This window comes from Aspergillus fischeri, genomic scaffold (genome assembly GCF_000149645.3).
Source record: "Aspergillus fischeri NRRL 181 1099437636264 genomic scaffold, whole genome shotgun sequence".
Classification (NCBI taxonomy): Eukaryota; Fungi; Ascomycota; class Eurotiomycetes; order Eurotiales; family Aspergillaceae; genus Aspergillus; species Aspergillus fischeri.
The window spans coordinates 4,416,805-4,434,206 of record NW_001509762.1 but is presented as its reverse complement, the minus strand read 5'-3'; the positions used below and the strand labels follow the sequence as shown (position 1 = coordinate 4,434,206).

Sequence of the window (17,402 nt, the reverse complement as noted above, 5' to 3'; positions counted from 1 at the left end):
AACATCAAGCAAAAACCACGGCCAACGTGGAGAATCGGTCGACGCAGCAGAGAGCGAAGATCGCTGCATCATCGTCATCACCTGCATCATTTTTCACCAGAGCAGCCAGATGAGGATAATCAGGATTATAGAACCTTCGAGGGTTCTGGCCAAGGAAAGTTCCTTCTTACTAAAAAGGAACGATTCATCGGCGGGTAATGGAGATCCACCCATCCTCGTTGAACCGTGGTCTATTTTCTTTTTTCTTTCTCTTTTCGCGAGAGACGAAGCTTTGAAAAGGAAGAAGAACTGTCCTTACCTGTTGTTTACTTAATGCCTTTTTCGGGCCAGCCAAGCGCTTGTCCTATTTCCCTCCTGGGGTAAAAGAAAAAGCAAAGATGGACGGCGACGGGAGTCAAACGATGTAGCAAAACGAAAACAGTCCACAGAGAGGGAAGAACAAAAAGAAAAAACAAAAAAAAAATTAACACAAAATAGAACTGTGTGCACTGTGCAGCAGGGGAATCGCGAACTGGAACCAGAAGTTCCAGACAGCCCGCTGCGGTGAATTGACAGCCAGTTAGATAAATCTGCCGCTTGATTATTCTCCAAGAGCAAGTGGGCGACCGTTGTGTGGTTGGTGGGCCAGACAGGTGTCAAAAGGGAAAAACAAAAGACTCCACTGCCAAAAAGGTTTCCGGGCGCCGCAAGATCACGAACTCAATACAAAACGGCTGTCTTGGAATGTCCTCTGGGTGGGAGAGTTCGGAAGCGCCTCAACCGACCAGAACCATCAGCCCAAAGCACTCGACACGTTTCACTGGGAGATACGGAGTAGATAATGGGCTCTTGCCGTTCCCTTTGAGCTTCATCATCTCGCAGTTCCACTTCGCCAAGTGGCAGCGGTCCTTTGGGCGATCAAGGGCGCCGATGATGGTGAAATGATGATGATGATGATGATGATGATGATGAAAAGGTGCATCCAGCTCAAACAAAGAAAGGACTGATCTCGCGAACAATCATTTCTTTTGGTGGGGTTAAGCTGTGTTGTCCTGTTCAGGCGTCACATAATGATCATTGTGGAGCAAAAGTACGTTCCGTATTGCCAGCATGCTGATATGCTCCTGTAGGTACGCAGTAGGCACTGGGCAATCGGAAAATGGTGAGGACGACGATTGACCAACAAGACAGTTTAGTCGTTGCCGATGTCGTCTAAATAGTCTACATCTACGCAGGTTCTTTTCCTCTTCCATGGCTATTCCATTATTATCGCTCATCAGCGACCTTAAATCCTGTTTGGCGGGGATCTGCCTCATGCATGTAAACCAGTCTTGGATAAGTCGACTGTTGCGACTGTTGCTTCGTCATTCATAGCCACGGTCCAGATTAAGATCCTTGATCCCCCTGAAAATGACGGCAAGGAATGGCTAAGGAGTTGGCTCGGAGAGAAAGAAGCAACGTGAAGTCACAAGGCCAGCTCAATACCAGATGGCTACGATTGAACTTTGACCAGTCCAAAGATTCCCTTTTGATTACGCGATGAACGCGTCTCTACTCGAGAATTGATGGTAAGGGTCAAGGTCGACCGGAATATCAATCGGGTTAAGACATTTTCCCCAAGTCCAGAAAAGGAGGTTCCCTCCAAACGACGGTGCCCATCCAGAAATAAATAGTATAAATAGTCTCGCGGACTGGAGAATAAAACCGTGGGAAATCGTGGGGTGTCAATTGTCAACCGCATCTCCCGGCAACTCAATTTCCACGAAAGAACTGCTGCAGTAGCGTGATAATTAGCCTCATTCGAGTCTCGACAGGCCGAATGACCGAGGAGACCGTGGCTGAGAAGCTGTTAAGTGGTCTGCTCCTTATCTAGATGATTTCAGGTGAATCTGATGTACGGTAAAACTTCCGCCTCCATTGACAGTGTAAGAGCGTATGTGGGCTTGCCGGCAAAACACAAGTCAAGCTTCTCGGGCGAAGGGGAAATCCGGAGGATCTCTATTATTGTTTATTCTCATTTCCACCCGCTCTTCCGCTGCCATATGGGGCTGGAACCGCTGCTGGACAGGGAGAAGATGACTGCCAGAACCAGTCTGGTCATGTAGAGCCGCTCTCTAGGTAATTTTCCCGAGCAGAAAAGGCGACCTCAACATATGGATCATCATCACGAAGCCTGTCCGGGCCGTGGTCGCGCGAGAATCGGCTGATGGTCACCCGTTTTGCTCCTTCGGCCAGGCACGGGTACATCCCCACACGTGACCCCCGGGGCTCCGCAACAAGCAGCACAGTACTCCGTCGTGACTGATTTAGTATGGTCTTCTCCCCCTTCGGTTGAGGGGAATTCTTTTTAGATAGAATGTTTTGTAGCAGAAGCATTGAACCTCCTTAAATCGTACGATACACTCGTGAAATTGTGCTCTCATACCACTTCCGAAGAAGCATATTTTCCTCGTCCGCATGCCCATCCCTATCAAGCCCCTCTTCCCCTCATTCCCTCCGAATCGGAGCTTCCAGAGCTCTTACCGCCCTGCGCTCTCCCTTGTGACTCAACAACCTCGGCAGCCGACGTCCGGGGTACATCGACTGCTCTCTTCTCTCCCATCATCATCGTGTGCATGCCAACTCAGGTTCCCATCGCATTTCCAGTCGTATCATTCGGATTCTCTGGGTTAATAAAGCGTGCACATCAGGCCGTCTGGCCTGTATTTGAAGACGACATGTGGAAACCGTCGGAGAGACTGATGGAAACCATCAGACACTATGCGAGCTTCCCCGCCACAGGTGTCTCTCTCCGGCAGATGGTCCAGTTCGGTGACAGGCCATCGACAGGTATGTGTATCCATCTAGTTCTTCTAGGATATCTTGAAGTGTTTCAATTGGGCCGCAGCCAGGGCTGATCTCATTGTCCGTCGGTTGGAGCAGGAACCCTCTTTCGTGCCTCTCAATTTCTCTCCGAAGAGTTACCTATTCGCTTAGCACATCGCGTTCAGGATCTTGGAGAACTTCCTGATGGATTGAGTGAAATGCCATCGATCAAGAAGGTGCAGGACTGGTATGCGCAGTCGTTCGAGGTATGACTCCACGCTTCTCGCCTCTTGCCGTAGTGATAGGTGCTCACGTGCTCCGCAGGAAATCATCAACCTGCCCCGACCAACTCTTTCCCAAGAAGTCAAAGCTCGCCTCTTACGGCCTGGGAAGATGAATGGCGGCTTTTCTAAAATTCTTTCTGAAACTACACAGAATCCCAGCATCAAGGAAGGGCAGTATCGGTCCTCCCCCACGAACGGGAATGGAAACGGGAAGGGGCATGTCAGCCGAAGATACTTCTACCCATCCGATGACCAAGGCCATTGGCCACCCGAATTGAACGACTACAACCAACGGTTTGCGAAGACTCTGCAGCATATCAAACGGCGACACGACAGCGTCGTGACCACCGTAGCCCAGGGCATTTTGGAATGGAAGCGAAAACGCCAACGTTTACAGATTGATTCTACCGTCCAGTCATTCCTAGATCGCTTTTATATGTCCCGTATTGGTATACGAATGTTAATCGGTCAACACATCGCCCTGACGGAGCAAACGCATGTTCGCCACCCGAACTACGTCGGTATCATTTGCACCAAGACAAATGTTCGAGAAGTCGCACTCGAGGCCATTGACAATGCTCGTTTTGTCTGTGAGGACTACTATGGTCTTTTCGAAGCACCGAAGATTCAGCTCATCTGCAAGGACGACCTCAACTTCATGTACGTTCCCGGTCACCTGTCACACATGCTCTTTGAGACTCTCAAGAACTCGCTGCGTGCTGTGGTGGAGACCCATGGCGCGGACAAGGAAGCATTCCCTGTGACAAAGGTCATTGTGGCCGAAGGAAAGGAGGACATCACCATCAAAATCTCTGATGAAGGTGGTGGCATACCCCGTTCTTCCATCCCGTTGGTGTGGACATACATGTACACTACCGTGGATCAGACGCCCAATCTGGATCCGGATTTCGATAAGAACGACTTCAAAGCTCCCATGGCTGGCTTTGGGTACGGATTGCCTATCAGTCGCTTGTACGCTCGGTACTTTGGTGGTGATCTCAAGTTGATCAGTATGGAAGGGTAAGCACATTCCTTCGAGGATGGTCAAGTTTGTCTCGCGCTTTCAGACATTGACATTATTTGCAGATATGGCACAGATGTCTATCTCCATCTGAATCGGCTCTCTTCGAGCTCGGAGCCCCTGCAATGACAATTACCAGTCATGAGGGACGGTCGTGTTCGGTTCTCCACTTCCCACAGACTGCATCCTTTTTACTCGGAACCCGATCCGCCGCCGTCCCAAGGATTGACGCTGATGAACATTCAAGCTGCCCGAATGCGAAACAGGGAAGTTTCTGAGCGCAAACAGGTTGGTGATGCTGAAAGCATGCTCAATACTGAACATTTGAGCACGTAAAAGCCGCTACCAAGCCTGCTTGCTGTTTACAGGCATGTCGAAAAGGTAGATACCTGCGATAACGGGAGATCTGCTGATATCCATTTCTATTGCTGCAAAGTGCGCTGGAATATTAAGAACTACTCGATTGTCAGCATGGAAACATGCTGAAACCAGATGCTGACAATCCACTAAGTTCCTAATATTCCAGCGCACTCGTCTTCTTTCTATCATGAGAAAGAGCAGGACTTTTTCATCAGCCTACCTGATACAACCCGCATACGAGGTAAAATGTGAATGATTGTACTGGAAATTTCTAGTGGGAATTCGCAAAAGGGGAAGAGAAAAGGGTCATTTTTGATACCCCATTGAGATTTTTTCAGTGCGGCAGTTGTCGGGAGCTGGCAAAACTTGGTGTTGGTCTGCATTGTATATATGAGATGGCTAGACCATGATGTACGGCTTTGGTTTCACCGTTTTCTTGATGGTCTCTTGTTTTTCTGTTTGCGATGTTCTCGTTTTGGGCCATGTATAGTATGTCACATTATGGGTGGAATGGGGTTCATGGGTGTGGTATGTTTAGCCATATATCAACATATAACAACGACGCACAGCTTGAGCAGATTCGCTTTTCTCTAATTGCCAATCCGATCCGGGTCTCAAGGTATCATCAAGATTACAAAGTTCAAAACAGCCGACTACACAACTGAAACAAGAATCAAGGCGAAAACCTCTGCATAGAAGGAGACCCAGGATCATCGCGCTCAGCACCACTCCATCTCCGCCTCCTCTCCCTCTCCCTCTCCCGTTGTTGCTGCTGCTGCCGACTCGCCGATACCTTAGCTTTACTCCGGGCCCGATCGGGAGTCTCCTTGCCCTTCTTCTTAGACGCCGAAGCAGGCGACGAAACGGCCGACCCGGGTCCCGACCCCGACCCCGCGTCGGGACGGCGCCACCCCCCATCGTCCGTCTCATGGACATCGACGATTCCCCGGCTGACGGTCAATGGGACGGACGATGAGGAGGACGACGACGATGCAGTCGTCGATGGATGCTGGATGATGAAGCGGTCCGCGCGGATCTTCGCCGCCTCTTCGGGGTCACCCGGTGCAAGAAGCTTAGATAGGAAGCGGCGGCGGGCTTGGGGGAGGGTCTGTCGTCCGTTAGTATACTCATACAACAGAAGATAGCATACACCTATCGGATCTCTGTCATGAGATATGCGAGGGGATGTACCTCTTGATTAGCTAGTGCCTGCAGGATGAGCAGTTCGCGGTCCAGGAGCACGCACAGCGCGGCGTGTCGTTCCTCACGCAGCCGGCTGCGGACTTTCTTCTCCTGCTCGAGGGTCGTGTGCCAGGCTGGGTAGCCGGGGCTGGGCATTCGGGCTGATGAGGCGTTGTGGCCTGTGCCTTTGGTTAATCTTGGTCCAGAAATCAATATTGATGGTTCTTGGGTTGTGGTTGGGATGGGATGGGGTGTACTGTACCGTATGCCATGAATGAGTGTTGGGGATGCTGGGCTGCGGCGTAGTCCACCTGCATTCCGCCGTTGTCCTCGTCGTCATCCTCGATGACGATGGGACGGCCGTGGTATCCCGTGTTTGGGATGTTCGGGTTGAACATGCTGCTTGCCTTTGTTTGTGGTTTGTTTAGTTGAGGTTTGCAGGGAGCGAATCAATACCCAGGCCCTTGGTGACTTAGATATAAGAGGTACGAGATGGTCCCTCCGTGGGGAAAAATGGATGAGGATGAGATTCAGTTGAAAATTCCAGGTCCAAACTTCAGTCACATAGAAGCTAAAGATGCATCCAAGCAAATAGTTCTGTAGGTTGTAAAGAGCTCAAGCGTGGCCAATGCGGGGAAGATTAAACTGGGAAGACCATTCGCAGTGGCGTCCACATCTTTTGCTCAGACAATCCCATTAAAGCTGGATTTGATGATGGGGCCAGGATATCTCACCAGGAGACAGTCGAACATCTGGCTTGAGAGCAATGAGAATACGGAGTACCTGGGAAGGAGAAGCGCAATGAGGTGGATCACCTGCACAATGGTGATGAATTTGCTTAGTCACCTCCTCAGAACACAGTTAAGTTAACCGTAATCCACGGCCGAGCTACGCATACGGCCGAGCTACGCACTTTCGCCGCTCCCACTACGTTTTTTAAAGCTCTTCAACTATCAACACCAATAAATTAAACTATCTGGAATATGAAATAAATAGCTATTTAATAGGGCAACTTCTTATTGTATGTCCAATAGACCAACAGCCACTACAGCGTGGTGGAGCTCGCTGGCGAGGCATAGGTGCAGACTCGGAAACCTGCTCATTTCGCGGTATATCAAGCTGCTGAACGCGATTTTGACCTTCTTGTACAGATAAAAGAGTTTCATCACCGAGATTAGCACGCCTCTTTGCCTTCTTTTTCATTTTCCGCTCGTTTTCAGCCTGTAGAACCTTAATTTCGTGTTTCAGAAGAAGGTTCATATTCATTGCCATTTGTGCTGCCTTTTCAAGATGTTGGATATGTGATACTGGACTGCTGGAAAGCTTCCTTTTCTGAAGACTTCTTTGCAGGCTGCGGATCTTGTGATCTAGCTGCCGAGGGTTCTGCGGTGTTTGAAAAGCAGAAGAGATTGAGCCTTCAACAGGCAGTGGTGGTGTGGGTGTACGAAGTTGAAAGGTGATTTTCTCAAGCACCCGGTCTTGATTAAAAGGTTTAAGACCAGCGCCTGCAAAGCCACTGCGTATATTCTTTTGATTAAAGACCTTCTCACGCGCAGATGGATATAGATGTAGAAAGTCTTCCTTGTCAATATGGTTGTTTCCAGCAACCATCATTCCTTCAACTAATTTCCCATAGGCGCGTTTTAGCGGGCCAAAAACACCCACATCCAGTGGTTGCAGAAGGTGAGAGGTGTGAGGTGGCATGCAGAGGCAGATAATGGCATTTTCCTTGCAGAAAGCATCAAATTCTGCAGTCTGGTGGCTAGAATGGCCATCAAGAATAAGCAATCTCTTTGCACCAGTTGAATTCCGCCTGGAGTGTGGTTCAAACACCTCCTGAAGCCAGCGAAGGCCTATTATATCGGTTGTCCAGCCGTTGTCACTCTTTGCAATTGACCAGCTTTGAGGAACTGCCGGTTCTTGATACCAGGTAGCCTGTTGTTCTTTCCCCTTCAAGATGACAACTGGTGGTATAGAAACCCCCTTTCCACTCACACATTCAATGATTGTAACCCATTCACGATTCCCTTGAATAACTGTACGGGGTCTTTCACTGCGATCCACTGCAGTGATAACCTTGGATGTTTTACAAAGTCCCATTGCAAAGCCAGTTTCATCAAAATTCCAGATATCATCGTCATGGATGCCATGTTCCTGAATAGCTTCATGTACAGTTTCAAACCAACGCTGTATAACCTTTGGATCCTCCTGCTTTGCTCGCTGGTACGTAATCCTTCGATTATATCTTGTACATAGTTCAGGACGGCGTTTAACAAAGGAATAGGCCCAGTTGACTCCAAGGACTGCGGTTGAATCTTAGGAACATTCACGAAGTAAAATCTGTGCCATTCCACGCAGAAACTCTGGCCGAATTGAAAAACCTCGTTTATCTGCATCTAGAAGTCGCTTGACAAGAGTTTCTTCTTCAATAGCAGTCAGTTTATGGCCATTGGCGCGTGTCTCTGATCGTGGTTTGATTCCTCTCAGCCGACTGCGAAGCGTAGCTTCAGGTACACCAAATATGCCAGCAGCTTCTCGTTTTGATTGAATTTTTTTGTTTTTAATAGCTGAGACAGCCATTTGCATTCGATTCTCTTGAGAAAGAGACATTTATAGGGTATAACTAGAAGAAGGACGCGTTGAAAAATATTGGTAGTATAGTATTTTGACGCGACGGCGAAAGTGCGTAGCTCGGCCGTATGCGTAGCTCGGCCGTGGATTACGTTAACTTAGTTAAAACTAACAAAGTCATAATGCCGTTCGCCTGATTTACTCTTATGCTTATAATTCACGGAATGAAACCCGGGTTTCTATGTTTGATGACTTGACGCATTTATCAAGCCAATCTTTGACTGGTGAAGTCAACTGGTGAAGTCCAAAGCACCAAGTCAAAGGTCATCAAGAAGATTGGAAACGAGGATAGCAACGATGAATGCTCATTCTAACCAGTATAAGATACAGAATCGAGTATGTAGCCGCACACAAGTGCCAAAGCCATCGAGTTTTGCGCGATACAATAGGAGACATTTAGCATGGCTTGAGCTCTGCAAGTCCGTCGGGCCTCCGTCAGAAAGATTTACACGCCTAACACCAAAATGTAATGCTGATAAAATATTCGTGCGCGAGGCCAACAAGAAACAGCACCTTCGACAACGAGGCTTTGTTGGCAAGGTAGCCGGGAAAACATAGACAGGCGAATTAAGTGGGTCTTCTAGTCATCATGGCAAGATGCAAAAAAAAAATGATTCCAAGGTGAATTGACGAAAATGTTATAAAGCTCCTGAACACCCGTGTATGAAAGAATTGTTCGGCCATTTGTATCCGGCGTCGGACCTAGGAAAAGTCAGAAACACATCGAGAACGCGAGCGAAAAATGAGAGAACAAACATACCATGTCGTTGCGTTGGCATTGCGGTAGGCTTTGGGATGCTTCGAAATGTATTCGGTCGTCTCATAGCCCGGAGGGTCGCAAGTGACACTGATGTTGTGCGGATCCTGGTAGATCCGAATATAATCGAACCTCATGATACCAGGCATGTAGTTCCTGATCGTGTCATTGATGGCCGCGAAGTTGTAGGCCATGCCCAAGTTCATGACGACGGCCAGCGGCTCAAGCGGAATCATGCGCTGGCCAATATTACCATTAGGACCAATAGCTCTGGCATCCAAGGTCCAGGTTTTATCCGCCCCGACAAACCAGGTGATCTCTCCTTGAGCGCCGGGGGTATATTCAAAGGCATAGACTTGGTACTCGGTGCCGTTGTACCACTTATTGTTCAGATTAGTGAGACCGGACATGGCTTGCTGGTAGGGACCTCCTCTATAACTATTTATTTGCGTTATCTGACGGTCATATACAGCCGTGAATTCTGTAGTTTGTGAGCGTGAGATCAACGTCTCTAGTACGACATATAGTGGTCGTCCTTCGTGTTCAGGGTGAGTAAAACTTACCGTAATCAGGCATGTACCATATGTCAAACGGCGCCATCTGCAAACTCTGAGAGACAGAGCCAATAACTGCATTTGGGTTATTATTCAGAGCAGTCACGCTTGCCTCGATCACATCGATCTCTGGCGCACTTCTAGATTTGCCAGGGCTTGGGTGTTCCTCGCCTGCGCAGGTACAGGCAGGCAAGCGCATCCCAGGGAGGTAACTGATACCATCGGTAGAGCTCTGGTTTGGTGTGATGCCCGCATCACACTTATCATGATAACTGTATGGCCACATCCCTTCTGTGGTCGCAGCGTATCCAGGCCGCGCCAGATTTCCCATCGCCCAGAAACCGGGCCAGAATCCAGACACATCACCGGCACCCGGCAGGGATATGCTTGCTTCCAAGCGACCCCCGGAGAAGCACAGCTTGTTCCAGCTTTGTACCATTCCTGATCGGTATTTCAGCTCATGGTTGGGGAACGAATCGAAACGAATCTCCAGGACCCCATTTCTAGTCGTTACCGCATCTGGGTCGTACCACTGCAGAGATGTCAGTCTTTACTTCAGTTTGCAATACACGTATTATGGCTGACCTCCAAGTCCTGCGTCACGCCGTACCAGAGATCAACCGCCTGATAAAACGGGTCATCTCCTTCATAAAACGTCCGACCTTCAGTATTGAATTCGTCCGAAAACTGGATGATAGATGTCAGTTTTCCGTCCAAAGAGGTGACGAAAAGCGAAAGAAGGGCCCTCGGCTTACTACAAGTGTCCACTCCTTCCCATCTGCGGCTTTCTTCGTTTTGGCGGAATCCGGCGTGTCCGGATCTATCAAGCCTCTTCGTATGTTCGAGAGCAACGGGCGTTCCCCTACTTCTAGACAGAGTGGATCGCTCGGGTTACATTTAGGCCCAGATTTATCTAGCATGCCTTTCACCGCCGTTCTAGGAAGCCATTGTGGTCAGTTGATGCATAGGATCGCTATGGACGGGAGAAGATCAGAACATACATCACGGGATAACCAATGAAAAGTGCAAGAAAACCTAAAGTCAGCAGTACTAGACCCGTCACATTCATGATGCCGCGTCGATTCCACAAGTCGCATTGTCCTTCTTTATCGTTGGGGTCTGGGTTATGCAGATAATCGTCCTTTTCCTCCGGCTCAGGAAAGAGAAGCAAGCCGTCCGTAGGCGTGATATTGTACTTTTCGGCGACTGTCTGCGTGTTCACATCGTTTTCATCGCTATCTGCTCGGGATGGGGCGCGTGAATCTTCAAATTGGCTGTAAGGATAGCCCCTCGTATCATAACTCCCAGCCTCTGAGCTCCAGCTCGTTCGCCTTGACGAGCGTATTGAAGGCGCTGGTGATCGGTATGGTTCGTACTCTTCCTTAAAACGATGTGGGCGCGGTGGTAGCAGAAATTCAGACGAGTCTTGCAGATTGGAGGACCCGTATACTGTGTGTAATGTCCCAGCAGACGGCGAAAGGGCCACACCTGGTATCAAAGCTCGCCCAATTTGATGACTCGGGACCCTCGATAAGCGATCTTCTGAATCGGTAATGGGCTCATGTTGGCCAGAGTTAATTCGGATCTGAATGCGAGGGCCATCCCTAGCGCTATGCGTTGAGGAGCTTTCGGACATTCTGACGTAGTCCGAATACTCTCTCTAAGGATCTATGAACCTGTGTAGAGGCCGGCGCTAGAGACAGTCGCCGCCGACGCTTTGCCGACAGTTTTTTTTTTGTAGCAGCTTGGTGGCAGTTTGGCTGTATGCTGATCACCAAAGATTGACTTCTGACAACCCGTACCAATCCGTGTTCCACCTCTTGCTCCAATCTGCTAGTCACTCTCTCGATCCTTTCGATTGCGTTATCCGAGGACCATTGCCAGAAGATCCGCTCTCACAAAGTGTGTGGCTTCAGAGGCCGGGGTGTTCATTCAGCCTTGCCAAGTTTGTAGATCAAGTCAATGTTTGGGATCCTGAGATACCTGCCCTGCGCAGAATGTCTGAATGGTGAATCGTGACAGATGGTGCGCCACTTGTTGGAAAGATTGTTGGACAACGGCAATAAAAATAATACTCACTGGTCACTTTCTTGAGAAAGTAAGCTCAAATAGAAAGTATGCGAGAGACAAAGAGGGACAAAGTGACTGGAGACTTGAGATGGCAGTGAGGGTGTAAACAATGGTGTGGAAGGCCGGTAGAATGTGTCACACCAAGAATTACGAAAAAAGAGGGAGAATGATCAAAAGCAAGTGTGAGAGAGAGGACAAAACAAGGTATTGCAACTATTCAATAGGTGAAGGTTCTTGGGGGATCAGAAAGGGATAGGAGAGCAGGTTTGCAGTCCCTTTGTGCCTGGTGTGCTTACATAGAACGGTCAAATGCCCTCTTCCTTGTTCTTCCAGCAGGACAATGATCAAGGGATCCATATTCCATGAAGGTGAACCTCAAAATACTTTGCATTGATTGGTAGTAGTAACAACAGCGCCGAAACAAGCATAGCAACTTTAAGCATTGAGGCAATCCGCCATGGTTACCAAGGGTTACCCTCCCATCAGGAATGCTCTCGTTTAGGAGGGGCAATGTTTGGGAGTACTAGCCAGCCATCGAAGGCCCACCATCATTGACTGAGCGTTTTGATAACTTGCAGAGAGGTTCGAATGGTTGGTGGCTGTAAGATGGCTGGGGACTTCGGAGGCGATTGTACGCCGTACAGCTAGTTATCAATCATTGGCATCAATTCGTAGAGTCATAAACTCCATTCTGAGAGCACGGTTGGCTGAAAAGACCATTCAAGTGCGGGATCAAGGGCCAAAGGACCGAATTGAGGCCACAGAGGGTGGTTGCTAGTCAGGGTCGCTCTGGAATGGAGGATGAAGGTCGAGGGAATTCCACGCCAGAATGGGAAGGTACGTGCATAATCAAGGTAACTCATGTATGGACATGTGGGGCCTCAGTCATGAATCAGGCACACCGCAGCTAAGCCGTTTGGGGTTAGTGCATTGATCGTTTTGGCTGCTGTTCAAGCATCAAGAACAAGCAAAATCATTACATATAACACCAAGAGTCAACCGTGTTAATATGTGTCGAGATTTTATCTCGAGTCAACCCAGTCCATTCTCTGCTGGTACACTTTCCCGTTGATGGCTTCGCTGAATTAAGTTAGGACCCTGGAGCGCGGGATACAAGTCTTCCTCTACATAAACCCTAGGACAGCAACAACAACAACAACAAGGAGCCAAGGACAATCTGTCTCAAATCAATGGCAGTGAAGGACTATCTACTTGCTGGTTTCTTGACTCCAGAGGCTGAGATCAATTCCAGCCGATGGACTTTGAATGTCTCAATCAGACATGTAATTACACACATGACAGCCTAAAACAGGGCCATTCCAGAACACGCGTCCTTTTCTGAAGTTGTGAACCTTGACTTGCAAGGCAATGATATGCACTAATATTTCCATCTATGGGCTCACAGTCATAATGTGTCAACTGTCGACTCGTCAGTCTAGCCAAAGAAGGCCGAAGAAATCTGCCGATGCGCTCCAATGGTGTCTTTGCGTGGACAGTCCGTTGTCATAGTTATCCTCATTCCTCCAACAAGACATATACATACCCATATTCCGCCATCCCAACCGGGTCAAAAGCTAGTCAGTATACTAGATGTGTGTCCTGGCAGGCTGTCACTCACGAGGTCGTCAATCGTGATTACGCTGCTCATCGGCCAAGTTGGTGTTAGATACATGCTTGGACTGCAGCATATAGATTTTGCCACGTTACTCTACCTTGAATTGCCGCTTAGCTCTATGTGCCCTAGCTCTTTCTCGGTATATCATGATATTAATGGGACGCCGGTGGTGGACGAAGGCCATCCGAATTATTAGCCAAGAGCTGAAGAGGTCCTATATGAGGCAAGCGGAAGCACACTTGCTGTAGATGATATACATGCATCAAAATCCGCATAACGATCACAATGCTCTGCAGGTAAGGAATTCGCATGCAGAACTTGGCCGATTCCTACACTCATATATCTTACTTATGGCTACTCATTTCGTAGTATGCAAGAAGGAATATATATTATGTCGACTTCGTACAATAAATCCCGAAAACACTCGAACCAAAGAGGGCAAGATTCCAAGTTATCTTAGACATATATCACATTAATGGTCATCCGGCTATATCAATTACGAGATCACAGCTGATCGAACAGACAGACCAGAGTAAAGAAAAAAGCAAGCTAAGACTCGATCGCCTTCGCCCTCAATCCCACAATAGTCCCTCCCTCAGCATCTAGTCCCAAAATATAATACTCAACGCGCGATTTGCCAACTTCCACCCGGTACACCTTAACCTCTACATCTGATTCATCGATGCCAGGCTCACCACCTCCAAACGTCTGCGCGACCGCGGCCCGCACCGCGCGCAGCGCAGCCGAGTACTGGTTCTTAGGATCGAAGGTCGAAGGCGTCAATGTCTCAATGGACGAGGAGAGGTCAGCGTCAGGGGAGATGAGTCTCGAGAATTCGGCTGTGCGGATAAGGCATCGTTAGCGAATGCTTTGTCTTTTCAGGCAACATGACTCTCTCATCGGGATACACGAACCAGGACCGGGCCAAGTTCCCTTATTCGCGCCCTCCCATCTCAAAGCTACCGGCTCAAAGGGCTCGTCTGTCTCGGAGACGTAGTATACATCCACTGATCTGAGCGGAGCGGGAATCTGAACGGCAACGTCGACAGTCTCCGTGCGCACGCCGGACGACTGCTGGGTTTGTTGTGCTCGGGCGTTATTGAGGTCGGCGTTGGCCTTATCTAGGAAGGACATGTAAGCGTCGTCTGAAGACATGGCTCGAGAGATGATGGGACTGCGGCGAGGGTTCGGTGATGGGATGGTGTAGTGGGTTTGGTGGGACGAAACTAGAAGTGTCTGATTCTGCGGAGAAGTTCGAATATGCAAGTGGGAATATAAGCGACGGTGAGAGGTAATAGAAAAACCCCGAGACTTTAAGATTAGAGACTGGGGAGAGAGGGCAGCCCGATTAGGTGATGCAGTGGAAGTTGAAGCCCAAACCAGGTTGCGATTAATGACGCAATATACCCTGCGGCTCAGCTGCCACCGACGCATGGATGCTTCACAAACGACCAGTGCCTCTTAGAATTGACAATTAGATAAAGAAATGCAGGTAAGACGATAAAATATCACATGGCAGGGACGGACGAAGTATTGTCTGCAGAAAATGAGACCTAGGAGAGGGCTAAAAATTGCAGGAGAGATTTCGGGAGGCGTAAACTTTTACCCTCAAGCCCTTGGCTCTCAACACTTTATATATACAGTAATTTTGGAGTGTACACTATTTGATTGCCTTGTGAAGACCACTTTCTTGGAACATCATCATATTACCTTAAGCTACATGAGGACTTGGAAACAGGCATCACTGATCATTCAGCGGAAGGCGTAGGCTTTGAAGGTATTGTTCGCTTTTTTATTGAAAAAAGTAAGAAGCTGCACTACACCAAACCGACATAAACACCTTAAGCAGAAGTAACAAGGTCCTTCTTGAGGGTACCCATGAATGCACGCTTCTCCTCGGGAGTCTGGAAAGCACCATGGCCGAACTTGGAGGAGGTATCGATCCACTTGAGCTCGACCTTCTCGGTGGCTCTCCGGCTGGTCTGGGGGTACAGGGTCTTGCGCAGAGTCATGACACGCTTCTTGACACCAGGAACGGAGCCCTTGACCATGACATAGTCGTTCTTGACCTCACCATAGCGGACGAAACCACCCATGCTGTAAAGATATTTCATCAGCGATTATGGTTCAATCTAGCAATCCAGTTGACTTGGTACTTACGGAGTAATCTGCTTCTTGGAGATATCGAACTCGGTGGAGGCGTTACCCTCGTCAGAGCCCTTGCCAATGCGGAAGACCTTGTGGTTGCAAGAGGTACGGTGGTGGTAACCCATCTGACCGGCACGGGCAACAGTCCACTGGACGTGACTAGGGTGCCAAGCACCGATACAAGCAACCTTACGCAGACCCTTGTGAGTCTTACGGGGAAGCTTCTTGGTGCCCCAACGGCTGGTGACACCCTGGAAACCGTGACCCTTGGTGACGGCAATGACATCGATCATCTCGTCCTTCTCGAAGATGCTGTCGATCTCAATGGGCTTCTCGAACAGGTTGCGGGCAAAGTCAACCTTGTCGGCAACGGAGCCACCGTTGACCTGGATCTCCATCAAGTGGGCCTTCTTCTGCTTGAGAGGGGTCTTGCGGATCTGGGTGTGGGCGAGGACACGGACGACAGTGCAGTACTTCTTGATGCGCTCAAGCTCACGGGTGATGGAGGCACCGCTCTCCTCGGCGTGCTTCTTGGCGTACTTGGTGAAGGCCTTCTTCTTGCTCTTGTACCAGTTCTTGTAGAAGCGGCGCTTGACCTCGTCGCTCAGGTGCTCAGCCCAGACAGTGGTGAGCGAGCGGAGACCACGGGGAGTCTCGATGTAACCGACAACACCGACAGCAACAAGCTATAGATAAATAAAGTGTAAGTGACCGCCCAGTTTCGTAACCAACCAAATCCTTGGGTCAATGGACATACAGGAGGAGTCTCGATGATGGTAACAGCCTCAACAATCTCCTTCTTGTGCATCTTGGCACCGGGTCTGTCAAGATCACGGACGACGGTGGTCATACCGGCCTTGTAACCCATGGAGGCCGTCAGGTGGACGGGCTTCTTGGGGTCATCCTTGGGGAAGCTGTCGCACACTCAGCATACTGTCTTTTTTTTGGTCTCGAGATTGAAAATTGTAGCGGCTAAACTAACCTCTTGACCTTTCCACGGTGTCTGGCAGCGCGCTTGCGCGGCAGGAAGGCAAGAGAGCCTGTGAGTACGTTGGTCAGTATATCGCACACAGAGAGAGCGCAGAAATTTCGAAGCCATCGAAGGAGGAAAACGAGGTTGACGAACCGTGCCGAGGCGCTTCGTACTTCCGGTGACTCCTGAACAAAATATAAAATCAGCGATTCTGTTCTTTAATATTTTAATTGATCTGTATTCGAGCGCAAAACTTACATCTTGACCCTGTTGTCGTTAGTCGTCGAAGTGGTGAGTGAGAGTGTCTATCTCCAAGTGTGCCGAAGGTCGTTATTTTGCACGGTTAACGAATGTGGGCTGACCTAAGCGAAGTCTTGGCGACACATTTCCTCTTGCGGATAAGCGACCCTGTGGTGACTAAGGCACTGCAAACCCGCACATTGCTGCCTGAGGCATATTTTGCCTATACTCCGTACCTGCTATGCCCATGAGCAAAACTCGTCATATAATGGCACTTATCTCAGCATGGTACAGCTTACCCAACTTCCTTAGATATATGACCGAGGAGGGTACTATGAAGAGAAGAAATGTCGTAGCATCGAATTTAACTTGATTCAACTACTTGCAACTACCTACCATATCGAAATTCCCACTTCAAGAATACAAAGCTGCGTCTACAACAAGTCAACGCATTCATCCCAATACCGGAAACAAAAATCGTGTCCTGAAAAAAGATATTGTCATTTCTGAAAGAAGAATTCTGAATCATGCACAGGGAATTGAACGGTAGTGGAGATGAGAGAAGATATCGGGACAAAGGGGGGCTCAAAAGACGGGTACAAGAGAGGACGTAAACAAGTAATAGTTCCTTCATGACTACGACACCGATAGCTTTCATAGAGTACAGACTTGAATGCGTAAGTAACAGCTAGCGTGAATGCCACCGGAAAGGAGTACCATAAAGAAGAAAGGAAAGGGGAATTTTGAAGGGTAAACGAAGGTACGAAAGAATGTTCATAATAG

The 17,402-nt window shown here is 48.9% G+C and overlaps 5 protein-coding genes across 5 annotated transcripts, besides 7 other annotated features; 1 reads left to right on the top strand and 4 right to left on the bottom strand.

Moving 5' to 3' along the window:
• Positions 1–908: 908 nt before the first annotated feature.
• Positions 909–951: a microsatellite.
• Positions 922–951: a microsatellite.
• A 1,745-nt stretch (positions 952–2,696) lies between these two features.
• NFIA_087120 (PDK/BCKDK family protein kinase) lies at positions 2,697–4,218 on the top strand (the record flags this gene model as incomplete). The annotated part of the gene is made up of 4 exons (XM_001260652.1): positions 2,697–2,808; positions 2,902–3,050; positions 3,109–4,088; positions 4,155–4,218. The coding sequence occupies 4 exons, from the start codon at positions 2,697–2,699 to the stop codon at positions 4,216–4,218; spliced, it is 1,305 nt and encodes a 434-aa protein (XP_001260653.1).
• A 904-nt stretch (positions 4,219–5,122) lies between these two features.
• On the bottom strand, positions 5,123–6,029 carry NFIA_087110 (uncharacterized protein; the record flags this gene model as incomplete). Its single annotated transcript, XM_001260651.1, has 3 exons — positions 5,123–5,557; positions 5,641–5,810; positions 5,894–6,029. 3 exons carry the CDS (start codon positions 6,027–6,029, stop codon positions 5,123–5,125), a joined length of 741 nt encoding a protein of 246 aa, XP_001260652.1.
• Positions 5,192–5,211: a microsatellite.
• Positions 6,030–6,511: 482 nt separating the features above from the next.
• Positions 6,512–6,543: a microsatellite.
• Positions 6,544–6,714: 171 nt separating this feature from the next.
• Positions 6,715–8,226: a mobile genetic element.
• Positions 8,227–8,315: 89 nt separating this feature from the next.
• Positions 8,316–8,347: a microsatellite.
• Positions 8,348–8,483: 136 nt separating this feature from the next.
• Positions 8,484–8,507: a microsatellite.
• A 393-nt stretch (positions 8,508–8,900) lies between these two features.
• NFIA_087100 (SKN1/KRE6 family beta-glucan synthesis-associated protein) lies at positions 8,901–11,209 on the bottom strand (the record flags this gene model as incomplete). The annotated part of the gene is made up of 6 exons (XM_001260650.1): positions 8,901–8,964; positions 9,023–9,500; positions 9,583–10,105; positions 10,159–10,260; positions 10,329–10,509; positions 10,575–11,209. 6 exons carry the CDS (start codon positions 11,207–11,209, stop codon positions 8,901–8,903), a joined length of 1,983 nt encoding a protein of 660 aa, XP_001260651.1.
• A 2,598-nt stretch (positions 11,210–13,807) lies between these two features.
• Positions 13,808–14,692, bottom strand: NFIA_087090 (uncharacterized protein; the record flags this gene model as incomplete). The annotated part of the gene is made up of 2 exons (XM_001260649.1): positions 13,808–14,097; positions 14,173–14,692. The coding sequence occupies 2 exons, from the start codon at positions 14,690–14,692 to the stop codon at positions 13,808–13,810; spliced, it is 810 nt and encodes a 269-aa protein (XP_001260650.1).
• A 407-nt stretch (positions 14,693–15,099) lies between these two features.
• On the bottom strand, positions 15,100–16,639 carry rpL3 (60S ribosomal protein uL3; the record flags this gene model as incomplete). The annotated part of the gene is made up of 6 exons (XM_001260648.1): positions 15,100–15,355; positions 15,419–16,092; positions 16,164–16,320; positions 16,389–16,446; positions 16,533–16,564; positions 16,638–16,639. Coding segments are annotated over 6 exons (1,179 nt in total).
• Between the last annotated feature and the right edge of the window lie 763 nt (positions 16,640–17,402).